The 27,381-nt window shown below is 38.0% G+C and overlaps 1 protein-coding gene across 1 annotated transcript in view; it reads right to left on the reverse strand.

Annotated features, from left to right (window-relative positions):
- LOC111168165 (collagen alpha-6(VI) chain) overlaps positions 1 to 27,381 on the reverse strand; it is a 111,781-nt gene that overhangs the window by 53,714 nt on the left and 30,686 nt on the right. Inside the window, exons 12-22 of the mRNA XM_089911159.1 lie at positions 25,934 to 25,987; positions 24,132 to 24,203; positions 24,019 to 24,045; positions 23,650 to 23,694; positions 23,506 to 23,559; positions 22,366 to 22,428; positions 16,100 to 16,165; positions 14,475 to 14,528; positions 6,528 to 6,563; positions 4,595 to 4,657; positions 2,496 to 2,558 (exon numbers count right to left, since the gene is read on the reverse strand). Of these exons, the coding sequence (XP_089767285.1) occupies positions 2,496 to 2,558; positions 4,595 to 4,657; positions 6,528 to 6,563; positions 14,475 to 14,528; positions 16,100 to 16,165; positions 22,366 to 22,428; positions 23,506 to 23,559; positions 23,650 to 23,694; positions 24,019 to 24,045; positions 24,132 to 24,203; positions 25,934 to 25,987 (597 nt within the window). The remainder of the gene's footprint in view (positions 1 to 2,495; positions 2,559 to 4,594; positions 4,658 to 6,527; positions 6,564 to 14,474; positions 14,529 to 16,099; positions 16,166 to 22,365; positions 22,429 to 23,505; positions 23,560 to 23,649; positions 23,695 to 24,018; positions 24,046 to 24,131; positions 24,204 to 25,933; positions 25,988 to 27,381) is intronic.

Genomic DNA, 27,381 nt, shown 5'->3' on the forward strand with positions numbered 1-27,381 from the left:
CCAAATTTGCACTGAATAATTTCAACCTTTCTTGATATTTCATATGATGCTTGATATTTCATATGATATTTCTAAGTATTTAAAGAATAATTCCAGCTCTAACTGGAATTAGTATTTTACATCTTATTTTCCATTCCTTTTCTAAGCATTGGTTATATTAGTGTAGGACTTGAAGGTAAACCAAACAAGAAAGGAACAAAGGAAGGTACAAAAGAATATGCCATTCCTTTCAAAGTTCTTTCTTCTTTCTCATTGTATCATGGACTGTACTTCTTTTATCTCATAGCTATATACTTGGCTGGATTAGCACGTTTGATCTAAGCAGAATTCCCCAACAGTGCATAAATTAATAAGTCTTCAGAACACTGTCAACAGAAATCACATCCCTTTTTCTAAATGTACATCCTAAGAAACACTTTAAAGCCTGCAGTTAGAAAACACTCATGTAATTCCATTCAAGAGGCTGGTCCTTGTGCTGTAAAACATTATGAAGCCTATGTCAGTGAATTTATAGAGCCAATAAAGAATAATACTCTTTTGTCTATCTGATTGTGTTTGTCTCCCATGGTTTTCCTTTGAAAGCAACAATGTTGAGATCTAATTCATCACCTCCTAAGCACAGAAAATTCTATACATCTTTGAAATGGCACTTTCACTGTTTTGACAAGGGTATTTCCAGAAAAGCAATCAAAGAAAGAAACACATTTTCCAGCCAGTTAAACAGAAGAGCTGGGCTAGAGGGAAGTGGTGCCTTTTGACTAACTCTGGTGATGCCAAGAGGCTGGATGATTTATGACTATGACCATTCCTGCCAAGGTGAGATTAAAGGGGACCCTCTCATAGAAGTATGCTACAGGGCAAATGGAATACCTTATTTGAGTAATAGCCACTTGGATACAATTTTGGATTCTAGAGCAAGGGAATTACCAAGCTCTTTGGATTTCAAACCTTTTACATCTCAATATTTCATATAAACAGATGAGATAATCACCACATATATGTTTCCTTTGGCATTTACTGTTTTTTTTTTAAAATCCCGATTTGTGGTGCCAGCAATGATTCAAGGATGTGAATCCAAAATAGCTACATTTCATCAGTTTAGTCCTACATGAAATTTTAAAGTTGTCATGCTTTTTGAAGGGGCACATTCATCAAAATTAGGAACAAATATCATTATGAGCAGGAATTAATATGCTTTAAAATATTGGGTCATGAGATACAAGTTCATGCAAATACCTTCTAAAAAATTTTGATGATGAACATATCCACTTAAGCATTGGACCACTGCCCAGTTTAACTAATGGACACAGAGTAATGGATTCCCTTTACCTTCATGTTAGCCCAGAGCACAAGTCCCAACTGAGACTCATTCATTCATTTACTGATTAATTCATTATACAAATGTGTGTGGAAGCACTCTTATTCTGGGCTCTGGGACAAAGTCCTAGCCATCACAGAGCTTACAGTCTAGAAGGGAAGACACACAGCTAAACAAATAAGTATATTCTATGATAGCAGGTAGTCAAGGACCAGATCATGTACAGGGACTTGCTGCTCAGAGTGTGGTCTCAGGACCAGCAGCATCAGCATCACCTAGGAGCTTGATGGAAATGTAGCATCTCAAGCCCCATCCCACAACTACTCAATCAGAATCTGCATTAAAAAAATAATAATTTTATTTATTTATTTATGGCCATGTTGGGTCTTCGTTGTGGTGTGTGGGCTTTTCATTGTGGTGGCTTCCCTTGTTGGGGAGCACGGCCCCCTAGGTGCATGGGCTTCAGCAGTTGTGGCTTGTGGGCTGTAGAGCGTAGGCTCAGTAGTTGTGGCACACGGGCTTAGTTGCTTTGCAGCATGTGGGATCTTCCCAGACCAGGGCTCGAACCCATGCCCCCTGCATTGGCAGGTGGATTCTTAACCACTGCGCCACCAGGGAAGTCCCCAGAATCTGCATTTTAACAAGTTCTCTATGTGATTATTATGCACTTTGAAGGTAGAGACGTGCTGATATTGGACAGTTCATTCCCAATGCTGGGTGTGTATATTAGAACCACCTGGAGAGAATTAAGATTTAAGTGGTCTGGGGAGAGTTCCAGGTGGTAGAGTATTTTACAGTCGTCCTGGGAGATTCTCATGTGTGGTTAGTTGAGAACCACTGAAGTAGGCTGTATTCTGGGTGCAAAGGGAAGCCCCTGAGGACGGGGATAAGGAAGTCACGTGACCTGATTTACATAGAGGAGGAATTCTTAACCTCATAGTAATGGCTGTGCTGCCATCTTCTACCTCTGTGTCTGATTCTGACATAACGACACCCACTCCGTAAGGTAGGGAACAGAATGTGATGTGGCCACCACATCGACCCCCAAAGTCAAACTTCATACACTTTGCTGGTTCACAGGCAGTAGATAACTCCATCTGCAGGGAGGAAACCATAAGGACATCCACATTCAAGCCAAGATCAAAGCCAGATGCAGTCACTGTCTCTCATTACATACCTGGGGACCTTTACTTCCCAGACCTCCTTTTTCTCCTTTCATACCAGCCTCTCCTCTTGGGCCCTACAACAGAGAATTAAAGCATTATTCTCTCCCTAAAAGAGAATACTAGATTATTAACTTGAATATTAAAAATGGAAATGCGAAGTCAGTAACGTGGACAGAAATTGGAAAGAGAACTTCACTCATGGTTTTGGTTCTGTCTTGATCGGTCGAGCTCTCCCTCTCTGCAAGGATACAGGGTCCAACCTAGCCCTTAAATGGTTGGGCATTTGTAGTCAAAGTGAAGAAATACTGAACAGCCGAATTTTCCAGTATTGCTTTCTAATTATCCTAAGCATGTCTGTACTCAAAATAAATGTATTTCTTAAGTTAAAAAAATAATCCTTACTTATGTAAATCTGAAACTGGGATAATTAAGTGGATTTTCTATTTAATGACCACACTGAATACTGGTCATAAATAAGACATGGCACATGGTAAGATGAAATTTAGATAATTCTACTTCTGTAATATTATGTTGACTATTAACTTTGGCTTCATATGTTATGTGGAGGAACCTTCATGCTGTGCTTGGTTTTTGCATCTCCTTTTAAATTATGTCATAAAAAAGTAAGAGTCTATAAAATGGAAGAAGAGATGTAGTATTACTTGTTTAGTATGAAGTAAAGCCAGCCAATCTATTGAAATGCTTCCCCATGATCTCAGTGACAAATATTTCTCACTTGAAGGTAAGAAAAGTGAACATTCCTCGGCTGCCAAGTAAGACAAAGAAAAGCCATTGAGTCAGAAAGAGACAGAGGTCCCAGGGGCAGACTGTTTACTGCTCTGAAATCTTGGTAAAATGTGGATTAAGTTTCTCCTCTGATGTCTAAGGATATTTTGCCCAACTTCAGTGCAGCAGGCTGTTAACATATAATAGTTACTTCAATTTTTTTAATCTACGTGAACTAAAACTTTGAAAAATTTCAGGACCATTGCTTATCCTGCATTTGCCAAAGAGCAAATTTACTTCTCAAGATTTCAAAAGTAAAAGTTTGGAGAGAAAAAAAAAATGTTCTAACTTTCTTATATCTGACCTTTCTTTCACCTCAGCATTTTTGAGGACTTCCCTTCCCTTCTCATGATTATTTTAGGCTACATTTTGCTCTTTCTGGCACATGCTTCTTTTCCCCTCATATAATCAGGGTAAGAGCCAACCATGGCTTGTTCCTTGCAAAGGAAAAAGTGCTTGAGGCAGCTCCCTGGAGAAGTGAGCTAGAAAGATGACTATAGATAACCCCGCTGAAGATCTCAGCTCTATTTGGAACAATTCTTTCCTAGGCTAGAGTCACTTTTTCTACATCACAGGCATCCAGATATATAACACTGAGCTCTTACTGTGCTAAATTGACCAAAATTTCCAGTTTTGAGGCTCAGTATTTTCCTTGGTTTGTCTCCCTATGATACACTAGCCAGCCTGGACCCTGTCCTGGACTAGCCAGCACAGGGACCACTACCCAGCGTGTTCATTCCCTTTCCACCTCTTGACTGGGACAAAACTCAGATAAAGGAGACCAAATGCTGTACAAATCAAGACTGTGTTGCTTCCTTACTTTACTACCCTGAAAACACTTGAAACATCTGTACTTCTGCAAGGGGGTTGGAGGTATTCTATCAAGGCTTCAGATTCTTCTTTCCATTCTCAAAGCCTGACTAGTCTTTTTTTTTTTTTTTTTGAACATCATTATTGGAGTATAATTGCTTTAAAATGGTGTGTTAGTTTCTGCTGTATAACAAAGTGAATCAGCTATACATACATATATATCCCCATATCTCCTCCCTCTTGTGTCTCCCTCCCACACTCCCTATCCCACGCCTCTAGATGGTCACAAAGCACTGAGCTGATCTCCCTGTGCTATGCGGCTGCTTCCCACTAGCTATCCATTTTACATTTGGTAGTATATATATGTCCATGCCACTCTCTCACTTTGACCCATCTTACCCTTCCCCCTCCCCGTGTCCTCAAGTCCATTCTCTACGTCTGTGTCTTTATTCCTGTCTTGCCTCTAGGTTCTTCAGAACCATTTTTTCAAAGCCTGATTAGTCTTGATACGTACCTGAGGACCCTTAAGTCCCAGTGACCCTGCAAGTCCATCTGGGCCTGGGATGCCTGTTTCCCCCTGTGGGGAGAGAGAAATCAAACTGTTAACATTGTTTCCTGAGAAATTTTATCTTCTTTATGTGCAAGATTCTAAATATTTTTCCAATCACAATGTAAGTGCAGAATCTTTGCAAAAAATATGAAAAATAAAGGTAAATACAACAAGGGAAATAAAAATCTTCTAGGGGCTTCCCTGGTGGTGCAGTGGTTGAGTGTCCGCCTGCCGATGCAGGGGACATGGGTTCGTGCCCTGGTCCAGGAAGATCCCACATGCCGCGGAGCGGCTGGGCCTGTAAGCCATGGCTGCTGAGCCTGAATGTCTGGAGCCTGTGCTCCGCAACGGGAGAGGCCACAACAGTGAGAGGCCCGTGTACCGCAAAAAAAAAAAATCTTCTATAACCTCATCAAGCTGAGATAACCACAGCTAATATATTGGTGTATTTGCTTTCATTCTTTATACACATGCATGTGTGCGTGCGCACACACACACACACACACACACACACACATCCCTTCTTTTCCTATAATACTTGTTATATACTGTATCAAACTTGGGTGTTGGCCTGAAAAAACTCACAATTTACTCCATATTTTCTTAAAAAATCTCCAGGCATCTTACACTGTATTTATATTCAAATAGATTGAATATCTAGGGACCAAAAGTTGAGCATTCCCTTCATATTGCCCTTGAACTCTGCCACAGATAAGAATTCCAAATAAGATTAAAAAGTTTAATTTAGACTATTGGATAGCTTAAGTTTACATCTCAGTTGTTACACAGTTAGATGAGATTAAATGTCCCTCACTGATGCTTTTCCTAGAAATCATAAAGAGGAAATTTCTCAACACTTTCTCTTCCCAATCTCATTTCATTCATTTCACGCCATTTTTCTGGATCCACTCTCCATTTTGTTGCAGTCTAACCTTGAAAAAAGTGTGTGCAAGTGTGTGTGTATGTGTGTGTGTGTGTGTAACATCTGTGGATGGTAAATTCTTAGTCTTTGTCTATCTGAAAATGTCTGTTTTACATTCATTCATAGTTTAACTAGGTATAAAACTCTAGGTTAACAGTTATTTTTCTTCTGCACCTGCAAAACATTACTTTGTTGTTTTTGGTATGTTTTATTGTTGAACAGAAGCCTGCTGCAATCTAACTGGTTATTCCTCTCATGGGTAAAAGTGTCTTTTCTCTCTGGTAGTGTTTAAGATGTTTTCTTAACATTCTGGAGTTTTACCATGATGTGATTGTGAGTGAATTTGTTATTTATCCTCATTGTATTTTCAAGCTGAAGATGTGTGGTTCCTCAATTTTGTAAAATCTTAGTCACTGCTCTTTCAAAAATATTGCAGTTTCATGTATTTATTTATTAATTATTTATTCATGATACATTTATCACCAATATGTACAAAGGGGATATGATATGACAGTTGGTATGGTCAAATTTTGAACAAAACCTTCAGATTATCTAATTTGTATTAAGGTTTTACTGTACTCTCAGTTAAAAAGGGGTTTGTGCAAATTATAAGTAAGGTTAAGAGTTAACTGAACAAAAATCTAAAAGAAAGATCACTCACTGAATTACTAGAGTTTGTATCAATACTTGAAATCCAGACAAAGTTAAATTTAATGATAATTGGGCCAAGTATTGTCTCTTAACTTTAATTTTTAGAGTTTTTAATTAAAGTGCTCAAATTTTAATTTTCTTTTAAGGTTTGAATTCTTTAAATTGTAGCCTAAAAGTTTTCCAAAATTTGATTCCACAACCATTATTATCAAAAAGCGAAAGAAATTTCGGCTTGGAAAGACTTTCCAGAGTCTATTCAGGCTCCTTGACTAGACACAGAATATTTATCATTTACAGTTAAGAAAAAAAAAAAAATCACTGTACCTGTGGGCCTGTATGTCCCCTCTGGCCATGAACTGCCTACAATAGGGAAAAAAAAGGTAGATATCTTTAACTCTGAAAAAATGCTTTTTTATATTTAATTTAAATTAGTAATGGACACCTTAAGTCACTGACATTAAAAGAAAAATTCCCACATATTGCTTTAAATTATCCACTTCACCATGAAAGCAAAATGTTGCCAACTCTGAATTTCTATCCTCAGGCAATAGGTAATTAAGACTATAGATAATGTAAATCTATAAATACTTGTGAGAATAGACTGTGGTCAATAATTTATCCTCCACTAAACTACTACTAGAACTTGTCACAAGCACCAAAATTGGCTGATTTGAATTGTACTTTTCATTTTTCCAAAGTACTACCAAGTAAGCCAGAAATCAGGAGTAGAAGTGGTCAAAAGGCAGGAAGCCAGAGGAAACACTGCGAGAATTAACTTTATGAACTTTATTATAGATTAATTTCAGAAGCTAACGATAGCCAAACTAATTTTATCCCCCTCCCCTTCAAGAAGCCAAATATGCTTACCTGTCAAAAATGAAAGAATCATCTTAAGCAATCAAGAGTTACTCAATTCAATATGTTAATAAAATATTCAATCAAAAAAATGGATTTTTCCTACTACTCTCATATATAAGGTTAAGGTCTGAGTATATTCTAGATCAATATTTCATAAATCTGGGAATCAAGAGACAAAGATATTTTATTGTCTGACTTAGGATCTCTCAATAAGGTTATAACATCCAGGATTTACAAAAGTCAACAAATATCAGACAACATCTTCTTGATGGAAATTTGAGATATTCAGGTCAAATTTCTGTGTGAGGTCAGTATTGCAGACTTTAAATTCTTCTAATCATATTTCAGTCAAAATCTATTGTTATTTCGGAAATAGACTATGTGTCTGGGGAAATGGTTGGAGGCCTATTTCTTTAAAACCTGAAGAGTTATCTTGAGATGAAAGTCTAAACCTCCCTATCAGAGAGATGAAGAGCAGCTCTCTCTACTCTTTTTACACAAGGGTTTATCTTTTCTAGTTCAATTCACTGCAGTTTCATTCAGAGAAATATATACCTAAGATCTACTATCTACAAAGCATAGAGGATGGGAACCATAGGAGCATAAATATGACACACAGTTCTTGACCTCGGAGGACCCTCACTCTCTGGGTTAGTGGGTAGGAGATAAATATTACAAATATTTATGAGGCAGAATATGTCAAACAGCATAAGAAAGGGGAAGACAGAATTATGGGTTTCTCCCAATCGAAAAATGGGCAGAAGATCAAAATAGACATTTCTCTAAAGAAGACATCCAGATGGCCAACAGGCACATGAAAAGATGCTCAACATTGCTAATTATTAGATAATTCAAATAATTAGCAAATCTAAATTAAAATGAGGTACCACCTAACACTGGTCAGAAAGGCCATCATTAAAAAATCTACAAATAACAAATGCTGGAGAGGGTGTGGAGAAAAGGGTACCATCCTACACTGTTGGTGGGAATGTAAATTGGTGCAGCCCCTATGGAGAGGTTTCTCAAAAAACTAAAAATAGAGCTGTCATATGATCCAGCAATCACACTCCTGGGCATATATCCAGACAAAACTATAATTCAAAAAGATACATGCACCCCTAAGTTCATAGCAGTAATGTTCATAATAGCCAAGACATGGAAGCAACCTAAATGTCTATCAACAGATGAATGGATAAAGAAGCTGTGGCACATATATACGATGGAATATTACTCAGCCATAAAAAAGAATGAAATAATGCCATTTTCAGCAACATGGATGGACTTAGATATTATCATATTAAGTAAAGTAAGTCAGAAAGAGAAAGACAAATACCATATGATATCACATGTGGAATCTAAAATTGGAGACAAATGAACATATCTATGAAACAAGCAGACTCACAGACATAGAGAACAGACTTGTGGTTGCCAAGAGGGAGGGCAGGTGGGGGAAGGATGGATTGGAAGTTTGGGATTAGCAGACGCAAACTATTATATATCGAATTGATAGACAACAAGGTCCTACTGTATAGCATGGGGAACTATATTCAATATCCTGTTATAAACCATAAGGAAAAAGAACATATATATATGTATGTATATATATATGTATATATATATACACATATATGTATATATATCTGAATCACTTTTCTGCACAGCAGAAATTAACATAACATTGTAAATCAACTATACCTCAATAAAATAAATTATAAAACAAAGAAATATGGGTTTCAAAAAAAGCAATCATATCCACTTGGTCATTTCAGGAAAATCTTCCTAGAGAAAGAGATTTTTGAGATGGGTTTCACAGGATGTGTAGGAGTTTTACAGGTAGAGAATGAAAGAAGTCTTTCTAACAGAGACTACAGCCTAAGTAATGAAGCAGAGGCTGGAAACTAGGAAGAGTGTTTGATAGTCTGGGTCAAAGGTTGAGAGAAAAGGGGAGTAACAGGGTTACTAGGCTGAAAATAGTAAGCTGAAGGGTTCATACTCCATTTAACAGAAACCACGGGGCTTCTTGGAGCAGGAAGTATATGTGCTTAGACTTGGGCTTTAGGTGGATACATCCAGTTGTGGTAGGAGAAACCGAATGCAACCCTATATTCAGGCAAAGTAAGGGACGTGGAACTTGTTTTTACATCCAAAATCTTTCTCTGGTTCACTGTCACAGTGTTTGAAACACTATCAATAAACATTTGTTCTCTGTGTCTTTCACTTGTATTTAATAAAAGAAAAAACAAAACAAAGAATTGGAAATGTGAGGTGGTAATATTTCTTGACAGTAAGAGATATATAATTCTCAAAGAGGAAAGAATGATTATTAAAAAAAAATTAAAAATTAGGAGGTTAGGGTATGTTTGTGATACATATTTTAGCTTATGATGATGTTTAGACATTGACTCCCTGCAATGAAAGATGAGGACATAGTATTTTGGAACTTTCCCCATACCTTTTCCCACTTTTCTATTTGCAGATGGTTTTTAGATGGTCAAATGTATAACATTTACATTTTTTCCTGTAATCATTATTTCTATGGTTTAGTCTTATTTCTACACAAAGGATCATGGGGGTTATATTGCTTGAGTTTTTGAAGGTTTGATCATATTGATTACTTATATGCTTAAAGGACATCTTAGGTAGGTCTAAAGATCTTGGACCACTTTATTTCCATCAGAACTCTGTAGCCATTGTACTGCTCCCTATTGGCCCTGAATGTTGAGAAGGCTGAAGACAGACTGAGTTTTCTATCTCTATTGCTTGGAAATCCTTGATTCTTCTTTTCCATAATAAGTTTGGGAATTTCACTGCAATGTGGCTCAGTGTTGATATTTTTGTATCAGTGTTTTTTGCTGAGTCAGAGTATGCCTTTTCTTTCTGCATATTTGAGTGTTTGTTTCAAGAAGTTATCTTTTATTACATTTTTGAAAATGTTTACATTACATTTGGTGTGTTTAATAACACAAATTGTACATTTATTGGCTCTCCATTGTCAGTATTCCATCTCTAGCACTGCTTTTGTGGCTTCCTGATTACCATATGCCTGGATATATTTTCAGTCATCCTTGTTCTAATTTTTTGTTGCTTCTAATATATCATAGTTCTACATGTATTTCCTTTTCCATTGCTCCCCAAGCACTACCAGTTTGCTTTCTTCACTTTCTATTGTCTTGTCAGATCTTTAGACTCTTAGAGCAATCATTTGTCTTAATTTTTTTGGAGAACTATTTGCCAGAGTTATTCTTCTTTATCATTGAATACTTCCTCTTCTAATGAGGGTTTATCTGTCCTTTGCTCATGTAGTTTTCCTCCTCTTCTCTTGCAATTTCTATGCATAGGTCCTGATTAATAATCATCCAATTAATTCATAATAAAGCCTATTAATATTTCTGATTATTAATCACTTTTGAATAGGGCTACCCATTTACTGAATAACTGTATGGGGTGTAGCCGGACTTGTGACAGTAAACTTGATACAGATATGTTGTTTCAAACACTTTGTCATTGTGAATTATTTCTTTTACTTATGGCTACCTCTTCCTTCAAATTTTGGCCTTTAAGAGACATGAACTCACACAAAGCCCCTTAAGTCATAGTTTCTTTGAGTTGTAACCGTTACTGTTACTTCTGTCTCTGCAGCCTCCCTGGCCTAGGCTACTAAGTTGTAATTTTAAAAATGGAACAGTCTTCAGTTTCTCATTATTTCTGCCTCCTCTGCTAAACCGTATTTGTATCAGTATATTCCCATATCTTCTCAAAATCTACAGTATCCCTGGATTTTGTTCATCAGCTTTTTCAGGACTAGAGCAGCTATTTTTAGATACATCTGATCCCTGATTCAGGTTTGAGTTGGTATGCGTCAGCTTCCAAAGCCTGCCTTATTAGGATCCAGATTTTAAAACAGTTGGCCAAACATGAAAAGATGTTCAACAACACTAATCATTAGAGAAAGTCAAATCAAAACTACAATGATGTATCACCTCACACAGGTCAGAATGGCCATCATTAAAAAGTCTACAAATAACTAATGCTAAAGAGGGTGTGGAGAAAAGAGAACCCTCCTACACTGTTGGTGGGAATGTAAGTTGGTGCAGCCACTATGGAGAACAGTATGGAGGTTCCTCAGAAAATTAGAAATACAGTTGCCATATATGATCCAGCAATCTCGCTCCTGGGCATATATCCAGACAAAAGAAAAGACACATGCACCTCTATGTTCATAGCAGCACCATTCATAATAGCCAAGACATGGAAGCAACCTAAACATCCATCGACAGATGAATGGATAAAGAAGATGTTGTATATATGTACAATGGAATATTACTCAGCCATAAAAAAGAATGAAGTAATGCCATTTGCAGCTACATGGATGGACCTAGAGATTATCATATTAAGTAAAGTAAATCAGAAAGAGAAAAATACCATAGGGTATCACTTATATGTGGAATCTAAAATAGGACATAAATGAACTTATCTATGAAACAGAAACAGACTCAGACATAGAGAATAGACTTGTGATTGCTAAGTGGGAGGGTGGGTAGGGAAGGAATGGATTGGGAGTTTGGGGTTAGCAGATGCAAACTATTATATATAGAATGGGTAAACAACAAGGTGCTAATGTATAACACAGGGGACTATATCCAATATCCTGTAATAAACCATAATGGAAAAGAATATGAAAAAGAATGTGCATATGTGTATAACTGAATCACTTTGCTGTACAGCAGAAATTAACATAACATTGTAAGTCAACTATATTTCAGTAAAATAAAGTAAAATAAAACCTCTAAAAAATAAAATAAAATAAAATAGTTGGCCAATACCGTCACCATGCATGGCTTGAAGCTGTAGTCATTCTTTGTTAATTTATTTTAAATTTCTTTTGTTGTTTTTGGTGAGTTGCACAGAAGGGGAACAGTATTAAAAAAACCCTTGACTATGCCATCTTTAGCTGGAATTTACTTTTACTCAATGACACTGCTGAATCTATAACCCAAGAAAGGGCCATATTTCTCAGGAGTTGTGTGATTTAAATAATACATGGTGTCACTGCCTTAGCCTGTAGAGAGATTATAGCCTCTATGAAACAAGAAAAGTATATCTCCCATGCCAGGATTTTTTGGATGATATTCCTTAAGTTCAAAATATTTTCCTGGGGTATGTAAACTGGCTACACCCTTTCAGAAAGTAAAATAAATAGCAAATGTATTTTTTAAATCTTTAGATGCATTAAAAAGGGCTTTCCCAACAATTAAATTCTACACATTTTAAACATAATCCCTGTTCTTATTTCCATTTTCTGTGCCTTGCAAAGAAGAATGTGTTCCAAGACATAAAAATATTTTCCCGATGGAGTATAATATAGCTGGTTCTATGAACTTCTGCTTTGAAAATACAATGCATAATAAATGAAATTATTAAACTACTCTTTATTTGTGCTCAGTTTTAAAACATTATATATATATATATTTTGGGAGTGGTGGAGGAAGTTGGAAAAGGCTGGATAACTAAATAAAGAATGGAAAGAAAATGTTGCACAATGAGAAGAGACAGGTCTAATTTAGAACCCAATGCAGGCATTTAAGTGTATTTTATTAAAGTTATCTCTTCTTAATGGATAAAGATTTTGTTTTATAATGTCAGTACTTTCCCAAGAAGTCAAGCACAGAATCTTTTTAAAAAAGTACTTAGTGGGGGCTTCCCTGGTGGCGCAGTGGTTGAGAATCTGCCTGCTAATGCAGGGGACACGGGTTCGAGCCCTGGTCTGGGAGGATCCCACATGCCGTGGAGCAACTAGGCCCATGAACCACAACTGCTGAGCCTGTGCGTCTGGAGCCTGTGCTCTGCAACAAGAGAGGCCGCGATAGTGAGAGGCCCGCACACCGCGATGAAGAGTGGCCCCCACTTGCCACAACTAGAGAAAGCCCTCACACAGAAACGAAGACCCAACACAGCAAAAATAAATTAATTAATTAATAAACTCCTACCCCCAACATCTTAAAAAAAAAAAGTACTTAGTGAAAAAAATAACAACAAATGAAAAAGACCCCAAAAGGTTTCGTAAGCAAGTGACTTAATTTTGCTCTCAGATATATTTTTATAGGCATACATTACATATAATCTTTTTAGCAGTATGGAGGTTCCTCAAAAAATTTAAACACAGAACTACCATATCATCCAGAAATTTCATTTCTGGGTATTTATCCAAAGAAACAAAAACACTAACTCAAAAAGATATATCCCCATGTTCATTGCAGCATTATTTACAATAGCCAAGGCATGGGAGCAACCTAGGTCTCCACTGATGTATGAATGAAGAAAGAAAATGTGATACACACACACACAATGGAATATTATTCAGCCATTAAAAAGATGGAAATCTTGCCATTTGTGACAACATAGATGGACCTTGAAGGCATTATGCTAAGTGAAATAAGTCAGAGAAAGACAAATACCCTATGAGCTCACTTATATGTGGAATCTTAAAAAACCCAAAAAACCCCAAAAATCAAACTCATAGATACAGAGACTAGATTAGTGGTTGTCAGACGTGAGGGATGGGGGTGGGGGTGAAATGGGTGGAAGGGGTCAAAAGGTATAAACTTCCAGTTATAAAATAAATGGTCATGGGATGGAATATACAGCATGGCAACTATAGTTAATAATACTATATTGTATATTTAAAAGTTGCTAAGAGAGTAGATCTTAAAAGGTTTTCATCACAAGAAAAAAAATTCATAACAACGTGTGGTGATGGATGTTAATTAGACTTACTAGCTGAATGGTGGTCATCTTTAATATATACATATATGGAATCATTATGTTGTACATCTGAAACTAATACAATATTATCTATCAATTATATCTCAGTAAAATATATATATTTTAAAATTTAGCACAAATAAAAACCAGTTTAATATATTGCATTTATTATGCATTCTATTTTCTGAGCAGGAGCTCACATAACCATATATTGTAGTCCACCCAAGAAACTATTTTTATATCTTGGAACACACTCTTCTTTGCGAGTCAGAGAAAATGGAAGTAAGAACAGAGGACTCACACCAGGACTGACCTAAGCAGTCATAAAACTGGGCAGAGGAATGGAGTCTTGGACTTTAAGCCTCAGCTGGCCTATTGAATAGGCCAAACTTTGACCACTCTTCCCCTAGTCGGCTGCTCTTGTGTTCTCTTTGCCCAGGTCTTTCCTCTGATTGGTAACTTCCCCTGCAGCCAGCACCTTCCTGCCTCAGCTTCAGGGCCCTTCCAGAGTCCTTTGCCAGCTCTGTCCCAAGTCAATTTCCCTAAGGTAGTGAGTCCCAGTGGAACCATCCTGCCCACTCCCACCATCAACCATTTCATCCCAATACAGGCTCCTCTGCAGTGGGCTGACTTGTCTATGGGGGTTCTTACTGTCTTTCTTCTGGAGCCTGGGGTTCCAGGGGGGCCTGGCCAGCCTCTTCTTCCCTGTCAAAGGAACAGACAGATGTATGACCATAATGACACAACATTGACATGTGTGCTCCAACATTGACTTGTTGTGCTCCTGGGAGGGTGGATGGGGACACACCAATTAGAGTTATCCTCCCTATGGGATGTGGCCTTAATCCACTGGTCACAAATCATATCTCTCTGTGGGTATGACTTCATCTGTTCATCACCACTGTCTAACTTGTGTTTGGGCTATAAGTTAGAGTATTCAAATCAAACTGTCCATACCGTGTTGCCACAGAGTGGATAATTGAAGCATCCGTGTGTCAGCGATGGCTACAACTTGTTTGGATTTCTACCTTTGGACTCCTTGCTCTGTCTGGCTAAACTTTGTAGATTAACACCGTAACGTGAGTAAAATCTCACAATACACACAAGTCTTCCCAAGGTAGAAAAGGGGGGAATGACTATGAGTCTATAACAAGACTTACATTTATCCCTTAATAAAAATGGCAGGTAACATTTACTGAAGGTTTATGATGTAGCAGGGTCTGTCATCGAATTCCCACCATCCCCTTTAAAAGTAAGCTATTTGTCCTATTTTGAAGATGAGAAAATTGAGGTTTACAGAGAGTACCTTGAGGTCACAGAGCTGGTAAGGAACAGAGCATGAAATATGACCTAGGCCTTTTCCCAAAGCAAAGATCTTTCTACCATATCAGACCTCTCCCACAGGTGGAGTCATCAAAGAACTTCCTTACCAAGAAGATCCAGAGACACACATTTTCCAGATAATTATTTTTTTAAATTCTGAAAAATCTCATATTTCATGAGATTAATAGATCTACCAGACCTTGTTCTTGTTCTTTTTTTTTAAAGATTTAATTTTATTTATTTTTGGCTGTGTTGGGTCTTTGTTGCTTCACGTGCGCTTTCTCTAGTTGTGGCAAGGGGGGCTACTCTTTGTTGCGGTGCACAGGCTTCTCCTTGTGGTGGCTTCTCTTGTTGTGGAGCATGGGCTCTACGCACATGGGCTTCAGTACTTGTGGCTCGCGGGGTCTAGAGTGCAGGCTCAGTAGTTGTGGCACACAGGCTTGGTTGCTTCGTGGCATGTGGGATCTTCCCAGGCCAGGGATCGAACCTGTGTCCCCTGCATTGGTGGGTGGATTCTTATCTATTGTGCCACCAGGGAAGTCCTGCTCTTGTTCTTTTTTTATCATGTACTATGTATAACATGACATCTTTTTAGGCTATGTGTCCTCTGGATCCTGGGAAGGCCAAAAACTTTTTTGCTAGTGCTTTCTATCAGCTACCTTACAGTTTAAGTTAGAGTGTAGATGTTTGCATTCATAAATTGAGACCTCAGTGGTATGGCTTGGTGAAGAAAGTCACCCCAAATTCAGAAGAAGAGAATGTGTCTTAAATCCCAGGGTAGTAGATAAAGAGGAATAAAAGGTCATTCTGCTCCTAAAAATAGTTTTTCTGTATTAAGTATATTCACTCTGATTCCAAAATCTTTATATGCCTTTCGTATTCTACCACTAAAACTCTAAGCCCCACAGTTGTCACATCATCACATGTTTACTTCCAAAAGCCCACACAGTTACCAGTCTTCCGTGTTCCCCTTTCAAGCCATTGGGTCCTTCTATGCTATTGTCAAATCCAGGAACTCCCTAAAAAATAGAGAATAAAGAGAAAAATTGATAGGCTTTGAAATTTTTTCCTTAAAAATGTAATTTGTGTGTAATACACCTGGTCACCCCCCAAAAAGGTGACGAGAAGGTCAACCCATTTGAAAGCAGAAATAGGCTAAATTATAAATGGTTTACAAATGTTTTCTTTTCCTTCCATGCTTTGCATTATCAGAGGAGAGAGAAGACCTAAGATGAGTGTGTGGGGTTGAAGTGAGAGCTCATGATGGAAGGCAGAGCCCAGGGAAGCAAGGGTGACATGACTTGTGTTTAGGTATTTCTTTCTTGCTACTACCATCTTTCTCTTAACTTCTGGTCTTCTTTCTTGAGGCCTCGGCAAGTTTGTACTCGAGGGTTGGTAGATTTTACTCTCCCCAGCCCTTGGGAGAAGGCAAAGATTTTTTTGTGTCGTTTGCTTTTATTGAAGTATAGTTGATTTACAATGGTGTGTTAGTTTCAGGTGTACAGCAAAGTGATTCAGTTATATATACATATATATCTATTGTTTTTCAGATTCTTTTCCCTTATAGATTATTACAAAATATTGAGTTCTCTGTGCTATACAGTAGGTCTTTGTTGGTTATCTATTCTATATATAATAGTGTGTATATGTTAATCCCAAACTCTTAATTTGTCCGTCCCCCACCTTTCTCCTTTGGTAGCCATAAGTTTGTTTTCTATATCTGTGGGTCAAATGTAACTAAATTCATTTATATCATTTTTTTTAAGATTCCACATATAAGTGATATCATATGATATTTGTCTTCTCTTTCTGACTTACTTCACTTAGTATGATAATCTCTAGGTCCATCCATGTTGCTGCAAATGGCATTATTTTATTCTTTTTTGTGGCTGAGTAATACTGAAGGCAAAGGTCTGTAACAGGTTCCACCACAAGAACAAGAGGACCCTGAACAGCGCTGAGGACTGTACCTGCCGCCCACCCTCTCTTTCTCCTCCTGGGTCCTTGGCCGCCTTCTAACCTCATTTGCTCATTCCTACTTTTCTGGTTTTCAGAAAATCCTGTAATCTTGAGTTTTTCTCAATATTTATACAAATGTTCCAGCAGGAACTCATTGAAAACAGGCACACATTATGGGATGTTATCCTTGGCAGGCCAAACTGAAAGCTTTCTATCTTGGGTAGTTAGGACCACAAACAGAGCAGCCATGATGCCTGGACGATCAATTGAGCCAGTCAACTCGTCAAAGCTCTAGTAAATGGAGAGAGAATGGCAATTATCCAGTCCTGATGAGAGCCAGCTGCCTGGCTGTTTGGCTGATAGCAGATTAGATGACCTTCATCAATCAATAAGTAATCTGAGATCACCAACAGGGACACAGCATCATTCCAGATACATCAGAAACTTTTTAAACAAGCAGTTCCTACACTCACAGAGCTTATAGGCTAACAGAGTGAAAAAGATGGGCTTAGAATTTACTTTATAACTGATAGCACTAAAACTTACATGAATAAATATTTCTCTCCCCCACATACCAAAGCCAAAGATTATTTTCTTATGTCTTCTGTTTTACCCTTAGGTTTAAATATTTATTAAGTTTTCCAGGCAGGTATACCTAAATTACAATATTAAAGAATTGTATTTTCATGAGAAAAGTGAGGAAGAAAAAGGAAGGTAAAGTCCAAAATTTTCTTTCACTGGGTGTATACACTTCTTACTATAGTCCAACTCTGCACTATTTAATTGAAGAGATGACATAAAAAATCATATAGCAGCACATTGTACAGAACAGAATGTTTCACTTTCTATACGGACCAGCTGTGTGGTCAGTCTGAATATGATCTGGCCAATTTTATGAAATTGGACAAAAGAGCATCATCTAATACAAAGTTTTGATTAAACACGGGCTTCTAATAATAATATGCTTTAGAATTATGAACGTTACTAAGCTCTGTAGCTCAGACAAATGAGCTAGCTCAGTTTTCCCCCAAGATTACATGAGATTTAACCATACCAATGCTTTCTTAGGTCAGCTCCCAAGGCGATAGAAATAAAAGCAAAAGTAAACAAATGGGACCTAATCAAACTTATAAGCTTTTGCACAGCAAAGGAAACTATTGACAAAATGAGAAGAAAACCTACGGACTGGGAGAAAATATTTGCAAATGATGTGACTGACAAGGGCTTAATTTCCAAAATATATCAACAGCTCATACAACTCAATAACAAAGAAACAAACAACCCAATCAGGAAATGGGCAGAAGACTTAAATAGACATTTCTCCAAAGAAGACATACAGATGGCCAACAGGCACATGAAAAGCTGTTCAACATTGCTAATTATTAGAGAAAGGCAAATCAAAACTACAATAAGGTATCACCTGACACTGGTCAGAATGACCATCATTAAAAAGTCTACAAATAACAAATGCTGGAGAGGGTGTGGAGAAAAGGGAACCCTCCTACACTGTTGGTGGACATGTAAACTGGTGCAGCCACTATGGAGAACAGTGTGGAGGCTCCACAGAAACTAAAAATACAGTTGCCATATGATCCTGAAATCCCACTCCTGGGCATAAATTAGGCATAATTCAAAAAGATACATGCACCCTAATGTTCACTGTGGCACACTTTTTAATAGCAAAGACGTGGAAGTAACCTAAATGTCTATCCACAGATGAATGGATAAAGAAGATGTAGGATATATACACACAATGGAATAACCACTCAGTCATAAAAGAGAATGAAATAATGCCATTTGCAGCAACATGGATAGACCTAGAGGTTATCATACTAAGTAAAGTAAGTCAGAAAGAAAAAGAGAAATATCATATGATACCACCTATATGTGGAATCTAAAATATGATACAAATGAACTTATCTATGAAACAGAAACAGACTCACAGACATAGAGAACAGACTTGTGCTTGCCAAGTGGCGGGGGGTGGGGTGGTGGTGCTGGGCGGGGGATGGAGTGGGAGTTTGGGATTAGCAGATGCAAACTATTATATACAGAATGGATAAACAACAGGATTCTACTGTCTAGCACAGGGAACTATATTCAATATCCTGTGACAAACCATAATGGAAAAGAATGTGAAAAAGAATGTGTGTGTGTGTGTGTGTGTGTAAATATATATATATATATATAATAATATATATATATATAAATCACTTTTCTGTACAGCAGAAAGTAACACATTATAAATCAACTATAATTCAATAACATACATTTAAAAATTTAGGTCAAAATGGGAAATTTCAAACAAACAAGCTAGCTTTTACGTGATCAAAAATTCTCTCTGAATAAGCACAGATTTTTAAGAATTTGTGCCATTTGTGCGTGTTCTATTGATTCTATCAGCCTTGTTGTCCCCAATTTTTTTCCGCAGTGGTAACCCACCAAAAAACACACAGAAAAAAGCAGATTTGTCTTTGATTTGAGATATATATTCCCAAGTGTCTGGGAAGAGTTATTATGCATTGAAAAACCATCTGAAGTAAGTATATAGTGACAACACATCACAGGGAAGATACAGTGAGTTGAATTTTCAGCCATCTCAAAGTCATAGAACACTTCTCTTTAGATAAAAATACTTTTACAGGGCTTCCCTGGTGGCGCAGTGGTTGAGAGTCTGCCTGCCGATTCAGGGGACACGGGTTCGTGCCCCGGTCCGGGAAGATCCCACATGCCGCGGAGCGGCTGGGCCCGTGAGCCATGGCCGCTGAGCCTGCGCGTCCGGAGCCTGTGCTCCGCAACGGGAGAGGCCCCCGCAACGGGAGAGGCCCCCGCAACGGGAGAGGCCACAACAGTGAGAGGCCCACATACCGAAAAAAAAAAATGCTTTTACATTATTCAGATTCTTTTAAAGGTGTTACACAATCATCCAGACAACTAGGGGGAATTCTGATTAAAGTGAATTACAATTTTATGGCAATACTCCAAGTGAATTTTTAGCCATCATATACCAATGACTGAAATGTCTTTATGTTTGAACTACTATTTCTTAATTATACTTATTTGTGGATAGATTTTTGTTTCTGATTAGACACTTTGAAGTTGTTTGAAACTCTCAGGTCACCAGATTATTATCAGATGTCATTTAGTAAACAATGTTGTCTTCAAGTGAAAATTCTTCTGCTTTTTAAACAAAGTTATCTTCAATGTATACATAACATTTATATTTGTCAATATATTTTGTACCAAATTCTTTCTCTGATCAACCCACTGTATACTGGAGGAGGAGTTATTAAAGACAAAGTCCTGTGACATTCCCAGTTGCCTTTCATCCTTATCAGCACTTGGTATTGTCAGTTTTATAAATTTTAGGCTTTCTAATGAGTGTGGTACACTGCTCTGGTACATTGATGGCGAGAGTGTAAATTAGTACAAAAATTTTGGAAAACTGTTTGGCTGTAAAGAAGCTGAACATAGGCGTACAAGTTATCATCCAGACGTTCTACTCTTAAAGTATAGACCCAACAGAAATGTGTACAAAAGACATGTACAAGAATGTTCATAGCAGCACTATTTATAAAAGCTATATCTGGGAACAACTCAAATATCTATCAATAGCATAATGGAGAAATAGATCACAATATATTCACACAATGGAATATTATACAGCAATGAGATTGAATGAACTACTGATATTCACAACATGGATTCATCTCACAAGCATATACTTGAGCAAAAGAAGCCAGAAACTGAAGAGTGTATCCTATATGATTCCACTGAAAAGTTCAATAGCAGGCAAAACTAATTTATGGTCCTGGGATAGTGATTACCTTAGGGAGGGCTGGTAGTGATTGGAGTAGACCTGAGAGGGTTTCTGGGATGCTCTACTGTTGTCTAATGTTCCATTTCTTTACCTGAGTGGTGAGTGCACAGGTGTATTTATATTCATTCAAGCTATGCATTTATAATTTGTGTACTTTTCTGATGCATGTTACAGCTTAACAATAAGTTTGAGAGATTTAACAAATAGCATGGTGATTATAGACAGCAATACTGTATCATATACTTCAAAGCTGCTAAAAGACTAGATCTGCCCATATCCTCAAGTCCATTCTCTAGTAGGTCTGTGTCTTTATGGAAGGGTAAGATGTGACAAAGTGAGAGAGTGGCATGGACATATATACACTACCAAACATAAAATAGATAGCTAGCAGCCGCATAGCACAGGGAGATCAGCTCGGTGCTTTGTGACCACCTAGAGGGGTGGGATAGGGAGGGTGGGAGGGAGGGAGACGCAAGAGGGAAGAGATATGGGAACATATGTATATGTATAACTGATTCACTTTGTTATAAAGCAGAAACTAACACCATTGTAAAGCAATTATACTCCAATAAAGATGTTAAAAAAAAAAAAAGACTAGATCTGGTATGTTCTCACCAGAAAAAAGAAATGATAATTATATGACATGCTAGAGGACTTAGCTAACACTATGGTGATAATCATAATATATAAATGTATCAAACCAACCCGTTACATACTTAAACTTACACAATGTTATATGTATATAACATTGTACATGCAAATATATCTCAATTTCTAAAACTTTAATAAATGTTTTAAAAAACGCTAAATCCTAATTCATTGAGGTTTTGGAGACTGATGTGTGGGCATAGTGATCAAAGTCCTGTAGTACTGAGGTCTAATTGGACTCGGCATATCCCCTAGGTTGGCGTGGGTCCTGCTTCTTTTGGTGTAGGTCATGCCTACTCAACTGGGTTGCATCCCCATGACAGCAGGTGTTTCTGGGTCATAAGTTTTGCTTAATGTACTTTTAGTTGGCTTAGACTCAAGGAAATGAAGCTAATATTTTTAATTGAGAAAGACTCTTGGGGAATAGAAAAAAGAGATGGCTTTGTTTCTTTCATTCTGTCCATATTTCAAGATACCCAGAGGAAGATAATGGAATGGAGAATTCCTTCATAGCTCTGAAGCACAAGGACAGTTCTGAATATGTAGTCTCAAAAAATACATGTGCAAACAATGTGCAAGGTCTTCTCACTATCCATACTCATACTGTATATAAATAGGATCAGGCACAAGAAACCTACTTTTAAAATTCTAAACAGTTGTGCCCATGATGATTTCATTTCAGGGCTGCTATTGTAGTACCTTCAAGTGGGCTCTCTTTCCCTATCAGAAGTGCTGATGGGAAACAAGCCCTGATGTGACGTTAGTTTGCAGTCCCCCAGTCCCAGCACTTACAGGGTCTCCGCACAGGCCCTTTGCTCCATGGTCACCAGGAATCCCTCTCTCTCCTGGGATTCCCTAAAGTTAACATAAATCAGAAGAAGGACAAGATAAGAATTTTAAATAACATTAATAAAAACGAAGAGCTTATCTTCTCCCTGATTTGAATTATTAAATATTTTCCTGCTAAAGTTACTTTGAAACTAGAAAGAGGAACAACTGATAGTTTCAGGCATCGTACAAATACTTTAAAAGTGACCTCAAGTATTTGCCACAGTGGTAAACGCTGTGTTCCAGACACATTTGTTGTCTTGTTCAGTTTTTACAACTACTTTATGTGGCAGGTATTTTTTTTATCTTTCTTTTGATGAGGCAGCTGAGATTCAGAGAGATTATCCATTTTCCCCAAAGGGGTTGCATCAGCTAGAAAGTGGGTTCTTGACTCAGCTGTTCACACTCTCAAGACAGATAAAGTGGACGGTGGAAGTATGGCTGCTGCTGGGATTTGTTCCAGATGGAAAGGGGTGACAGACACCTTCAGAGCGCTGCCGATCCCAAGGCTCTCACAAACACCCTGTGACTGTTCTTAGTATGGTAGCTTCTTTTCAAGATTACCCCCAGTTCTTCACTCTTCTCTGTATCTATTCCCTTTGCCGTGAAACTCTACAGTGCCTTCCAACTGTGGTGGGGTAAGATTCCCTACCCCTGAGTTTGGCTGTGACTTGATCTGGCCAACAGAAAGAGATGCAAATGTCGCCATGAGAGCTCCAAGCCTAGGCCCCAAGAAGCCTTGAGAGAGCTTGTGTGTTTCTACTTGCTCCCTTGTTCTTCTGCCACAGCCATGAAAAGGTCATGGTCAACATGGCCAGGCAGCTCTCCAGTCCCAGAAAGAGGATAAGAGACAAGTGAAACAAAGCCCCCAGCCAACCTAGAGACACATGAGCGAAGGTCAGCCATACTCAGCCTTGATCAGCTGAGCTTCTCAGACACAAAATAAATAAATGTTTACTGTTGCATGTGATTGAGGTCTTGTGATCATCACAAAGCAATTTTGTGGCCCTAGCTGACTGATATACCTGGGGTAGCTGTTTTACTGTCAATCACACCTTTAATTCCCAGCACAGTTTTCACATTGTCCCTTTATTGAATACCTACCTGGGCTCCTTCATCTCCTTTTTCTCCTTTTGCTCCTGGAAGACCATTTTCACCCTAAAGACAGAGAAGAATAAACTCAAATTCCCATTTTCTTAGTGAGAAATAGCTCAGAATGGTTTTCATGGTACAAAGAGAAGGCTCTACCTGTTCTCCACTTAACCCATCAATTCCACTTTCCCCAACTTCTCCCTGAAAAGACAGATGCGATCAGAATAGAGTGCATTGCATTTATGTGGAAAGAAGCCAGACACCAAACAAAAAGTCTAATTTTGTGTTCCATATACAGGCTCTTTGGGGGCCCTGGGTTCTATCCAAGATTACTGAGTCACAGAAACTCAACAAATAATATACATTGCCTGCAATAAAAGGCAAGAGTAAACAAAATGAAATGGTTAGCAATAAAAAAGAAAGGTCAACAGAAACTTCATTTGTGCAATCTACTGGTCAATCATCTCAAAAATAAAAACATTTCTAGATAACAGATGGGAAGATAAATGATATTTGGTACGATACCTCCTGTCCATTTAGTCCCCTGTTTCCCTGAAAATAGAAATGACAGTAGGGGTTAGCGTAGGAAGAAGAAATTAATGTTGGGAAGACTTCACAGTGTCTTACGTGACCCTTACCTTAGGACCTTTGGCACCATAGCATCCTTTAGTACCTTGCTCTCCCATTGGTCCGGTGGCTCCTCTTTCCCCCTGAGAAAGAGCACATATTCAGGTAAGCTTTTTCTATTGTCATCTGGAATCTGTCTTGGAGATTTGACAGCTTTTGTGTTGGAAAAAAAATTTGCAACTACTCATGGTTTACAACCCAGAATTCATGCTTATAAAAACTGAGAATGCAAGTGAATCAGAGCCACTCTGATGACAGCTGTTTGTGTTGGATCCCACCTGGATACTTCCCAGGGTGGGGTAGTATCTAAATAAAACAGACATGCAAACAACTGGCTGCTAAAATGCATTCTCAAGGTTTCAGGAGATATTCCAGGAACAGATAATGAATAATTGGTGAGACATCAGAACAGGATGCTCTAGGTATGGTCTAAGCAAGAGGCAGATTTTTAGACCAAATTCCATCTCCCTTCTCTCTTTCTCCCTTAAACCAAGAACTGCTCCTGCAATCCTTGTCTTGGTAACCCCACCAGTCTGTGCAGTCTTGTGAGCCGGAAACAAAGATGTCATCCTCAGCATCTCTCTCTCCAAGTCGTCACCAAGTTGCGTCCACTCAACCTCCTTAACATATCTATTCATACTGCCCTAAACTAAGATTGGGACCTCTTTGTCTTGCACCTACTACTGCAAGACTTCTACCTGTAATCCTTACCTTATCATCCTCCGTGATGTTGCCTGATCATGCTTTCTAAACCCATACCCTAACCATTTTTAGTCCTGTGCTTAACATCATTGAATTATGCCCATCAATTGGAAGACACCTTCTAAGTCTTCCACAGGGTATTCAAGACACCCAGTACTCTGGGTCTTGCTTGCCATACAACCTCCTCTCATGGTCCTGGGCTCTGGCCATGTTGACCATATGTTATTCTGCAAATACACAGTTCTCAGTTACACACACTTGATCACACTATTCTCCCTGTAGTAGAATGTTCTTCCCACAAACTTTGCCTAGAGAAAGTTCTATCTGTGCTTCAGATGCCTGCCCAACCATCAACCCCTGTCTACAGTCTTCCTCTCCCAAGCCCTAACTGTCACCAGGGCTGTTACCTGACTCTGTTAGGTATTTGCACGGCCACACTCTATCACACTGCATCGCATTATACCTCTAGTAGAGTCCTTGTGTATAAGGACTGGAACTACTGTTGTCTCATTTGCCTTTCCACTACTCTGGAAATTACCTGAGATAGGAGCCACAGTTTTTCTTCTCTTTCTTTACTTTTATTTCTAGGGCCTGGCACATGGTAAGGCATCTTAATATATATTTGTTAAATGAATGATGAGTGCATTTATGAGTGAGGTCTTTGATAAGTAATGTGGTAAATTGTAAGATACTTAATATACACTTGTTAAATGGATGGATGGATGGAAGGAAGGAAGGAAAGAAGGAAAGATAGATGGATGAACAGATGCAAGAAAGGGCGAAGTCTTTGACAAGCAGTGTGGTGAGTTGGTTTACGCAAGCAAAATGGATCAGAAAGGGGGAAATGGCAGTGATTTGACTCCCTCAGTGAAAAAGATAACTTTTGCATTGAGTTTATTATACAATGTTGGTGGATAGTCAAAGAGGAGACAGTAGGTTAATAAAACACTTGTGACCACCAGAAGCCTGATGAAGATTAGGAAAGACCTCAGACTTTGCCTACGAATCCTTAGAACTTGACTTTTCTTGCTTCCTTCTGAATTGACACAAAGATTTCATATTACAGATATGTTTTTAGGAATAAATGGAGCTGGAAAAAACCTTGACTTACAGCAATGCCCTCCTCTCCCAGGTAGCCTTCACTGCCTTTAAAACCTGGGGGTCCCTGGAAATAAGGAAAGGAAGGATACATTAGCACTCCATAGACCAAAACCCAGAGGTAATCAAGCAAAATTCTTCAACTTTACAGTTTTACTTTATGTAGAATAGTATGATTTTGAAAAAAACAGTTCCCCCTCCATAACCTAAGCTGCATTTATACACATAAAAATAAATGGAATTTTGAGACAAGTATCCAGATAACTCAAAGGTGTGTGTGTCTGTGTGTGTGTGTGTGTGTGTGTGTGCGTGTGTGTGTGAATCATAATATTTTCCATAACTCTCTCAGGTGTTATATATAGAGCTGGAGTTTTTTTTCTAGACAAGCATTCAAATGAATACAGCTATAGTTGCTTCTGACAGACTAGAATTATCCTCTTTTCATTAAAAAGTTCTTTTTGAGGATTTATGCTACACATAAAATAGACCACACACATTTCTTTCCATTGTTTTTTACTGAGACCTGTTTTAAAAAAATTCTACCATTCTTGGGACTTCCCTGTTGGTGCAATGGGTAAGATGGTGTGCTCCCAATGCAGGGGGACCCGGGTTTGATCCCTGGTCAGGGAACTAGATCCCACATGCATGTCGCAACTAAGAGTCCGCATGCCACAGCTAAGGGGCCCACCTGCTGCAAATAAGACCCGGAGCAACGAAATAAATAAATAAATATTAAATAAATAAATAATTTTAAAATTCTGTCATTCTCTTTACATGAAATCAAAGCATTCAGGAAATAATTAGCCCAAAAACTTTCTTCAGAGAGACAGCCATGGTGATTTGAAACTTATAGTGCTATCTATAAATTATTCAAAAATCAAACACACATGTAAATAAGCAGTATTGAAATTGTTAAACATACCCATAGTATTTTTATACATATTTGAACATTTCCTCAAGCCCCAAATCATATTTTTACATACACGAATCTGTTGTTAGTTATTGTTTTTATGCTTGGCCTGTTTTACTTGGCAACATTTTGGTCTGGCTAGAGCTGAATGAAACATCTTAGTGTCTCTTGCTATGACAGGGTGATCTGATCTAGCTTTTCAGCAGACTGTACAACCTCTTCCCTACTTTATTTAAATTCCTCTGCTTCCATTAAAAGTGGAAATTGAAATAACTCGTCAGTATTCAGGAGGTTTTCATTATTCAACATGAGAGATCACAGTTTATTTTTCTGCATCATGGTCATCACTGCCAGAACACGGGATAATCAATGATCTCTGCAGTTTTTCTCTTGATACTTGTATAGAAAGGTTTTTTAAAGTATTCAATTTAGAAAGCCAAGAAAAAGCTATCTAATTTGACATATAAGAAGAGGAGTATGACATATAAGAAGAGGAGCTTCTACCTAGAAGCTAAAAACATCCCTTATTTCTACCTAAACTTGGGTCTGAA

Source organism: Delphinapterus leucas, chromosome 4 (assembly GCF_059928025.1).
Source record: "Delphinapterus leucas isolate spDelLeu-1000000601 "Yukka" chromosome 4, BTC_Dleu_Yukka2, whole genome shotgun sequence".
In the NCBI taxonomy this organism is placed as follows: Eukaryota; Metazoa; Chordata; class Mammalia; order Artiodactyla; family Monodontidae; genus Delphinapterus; species Delphinapterus leucas.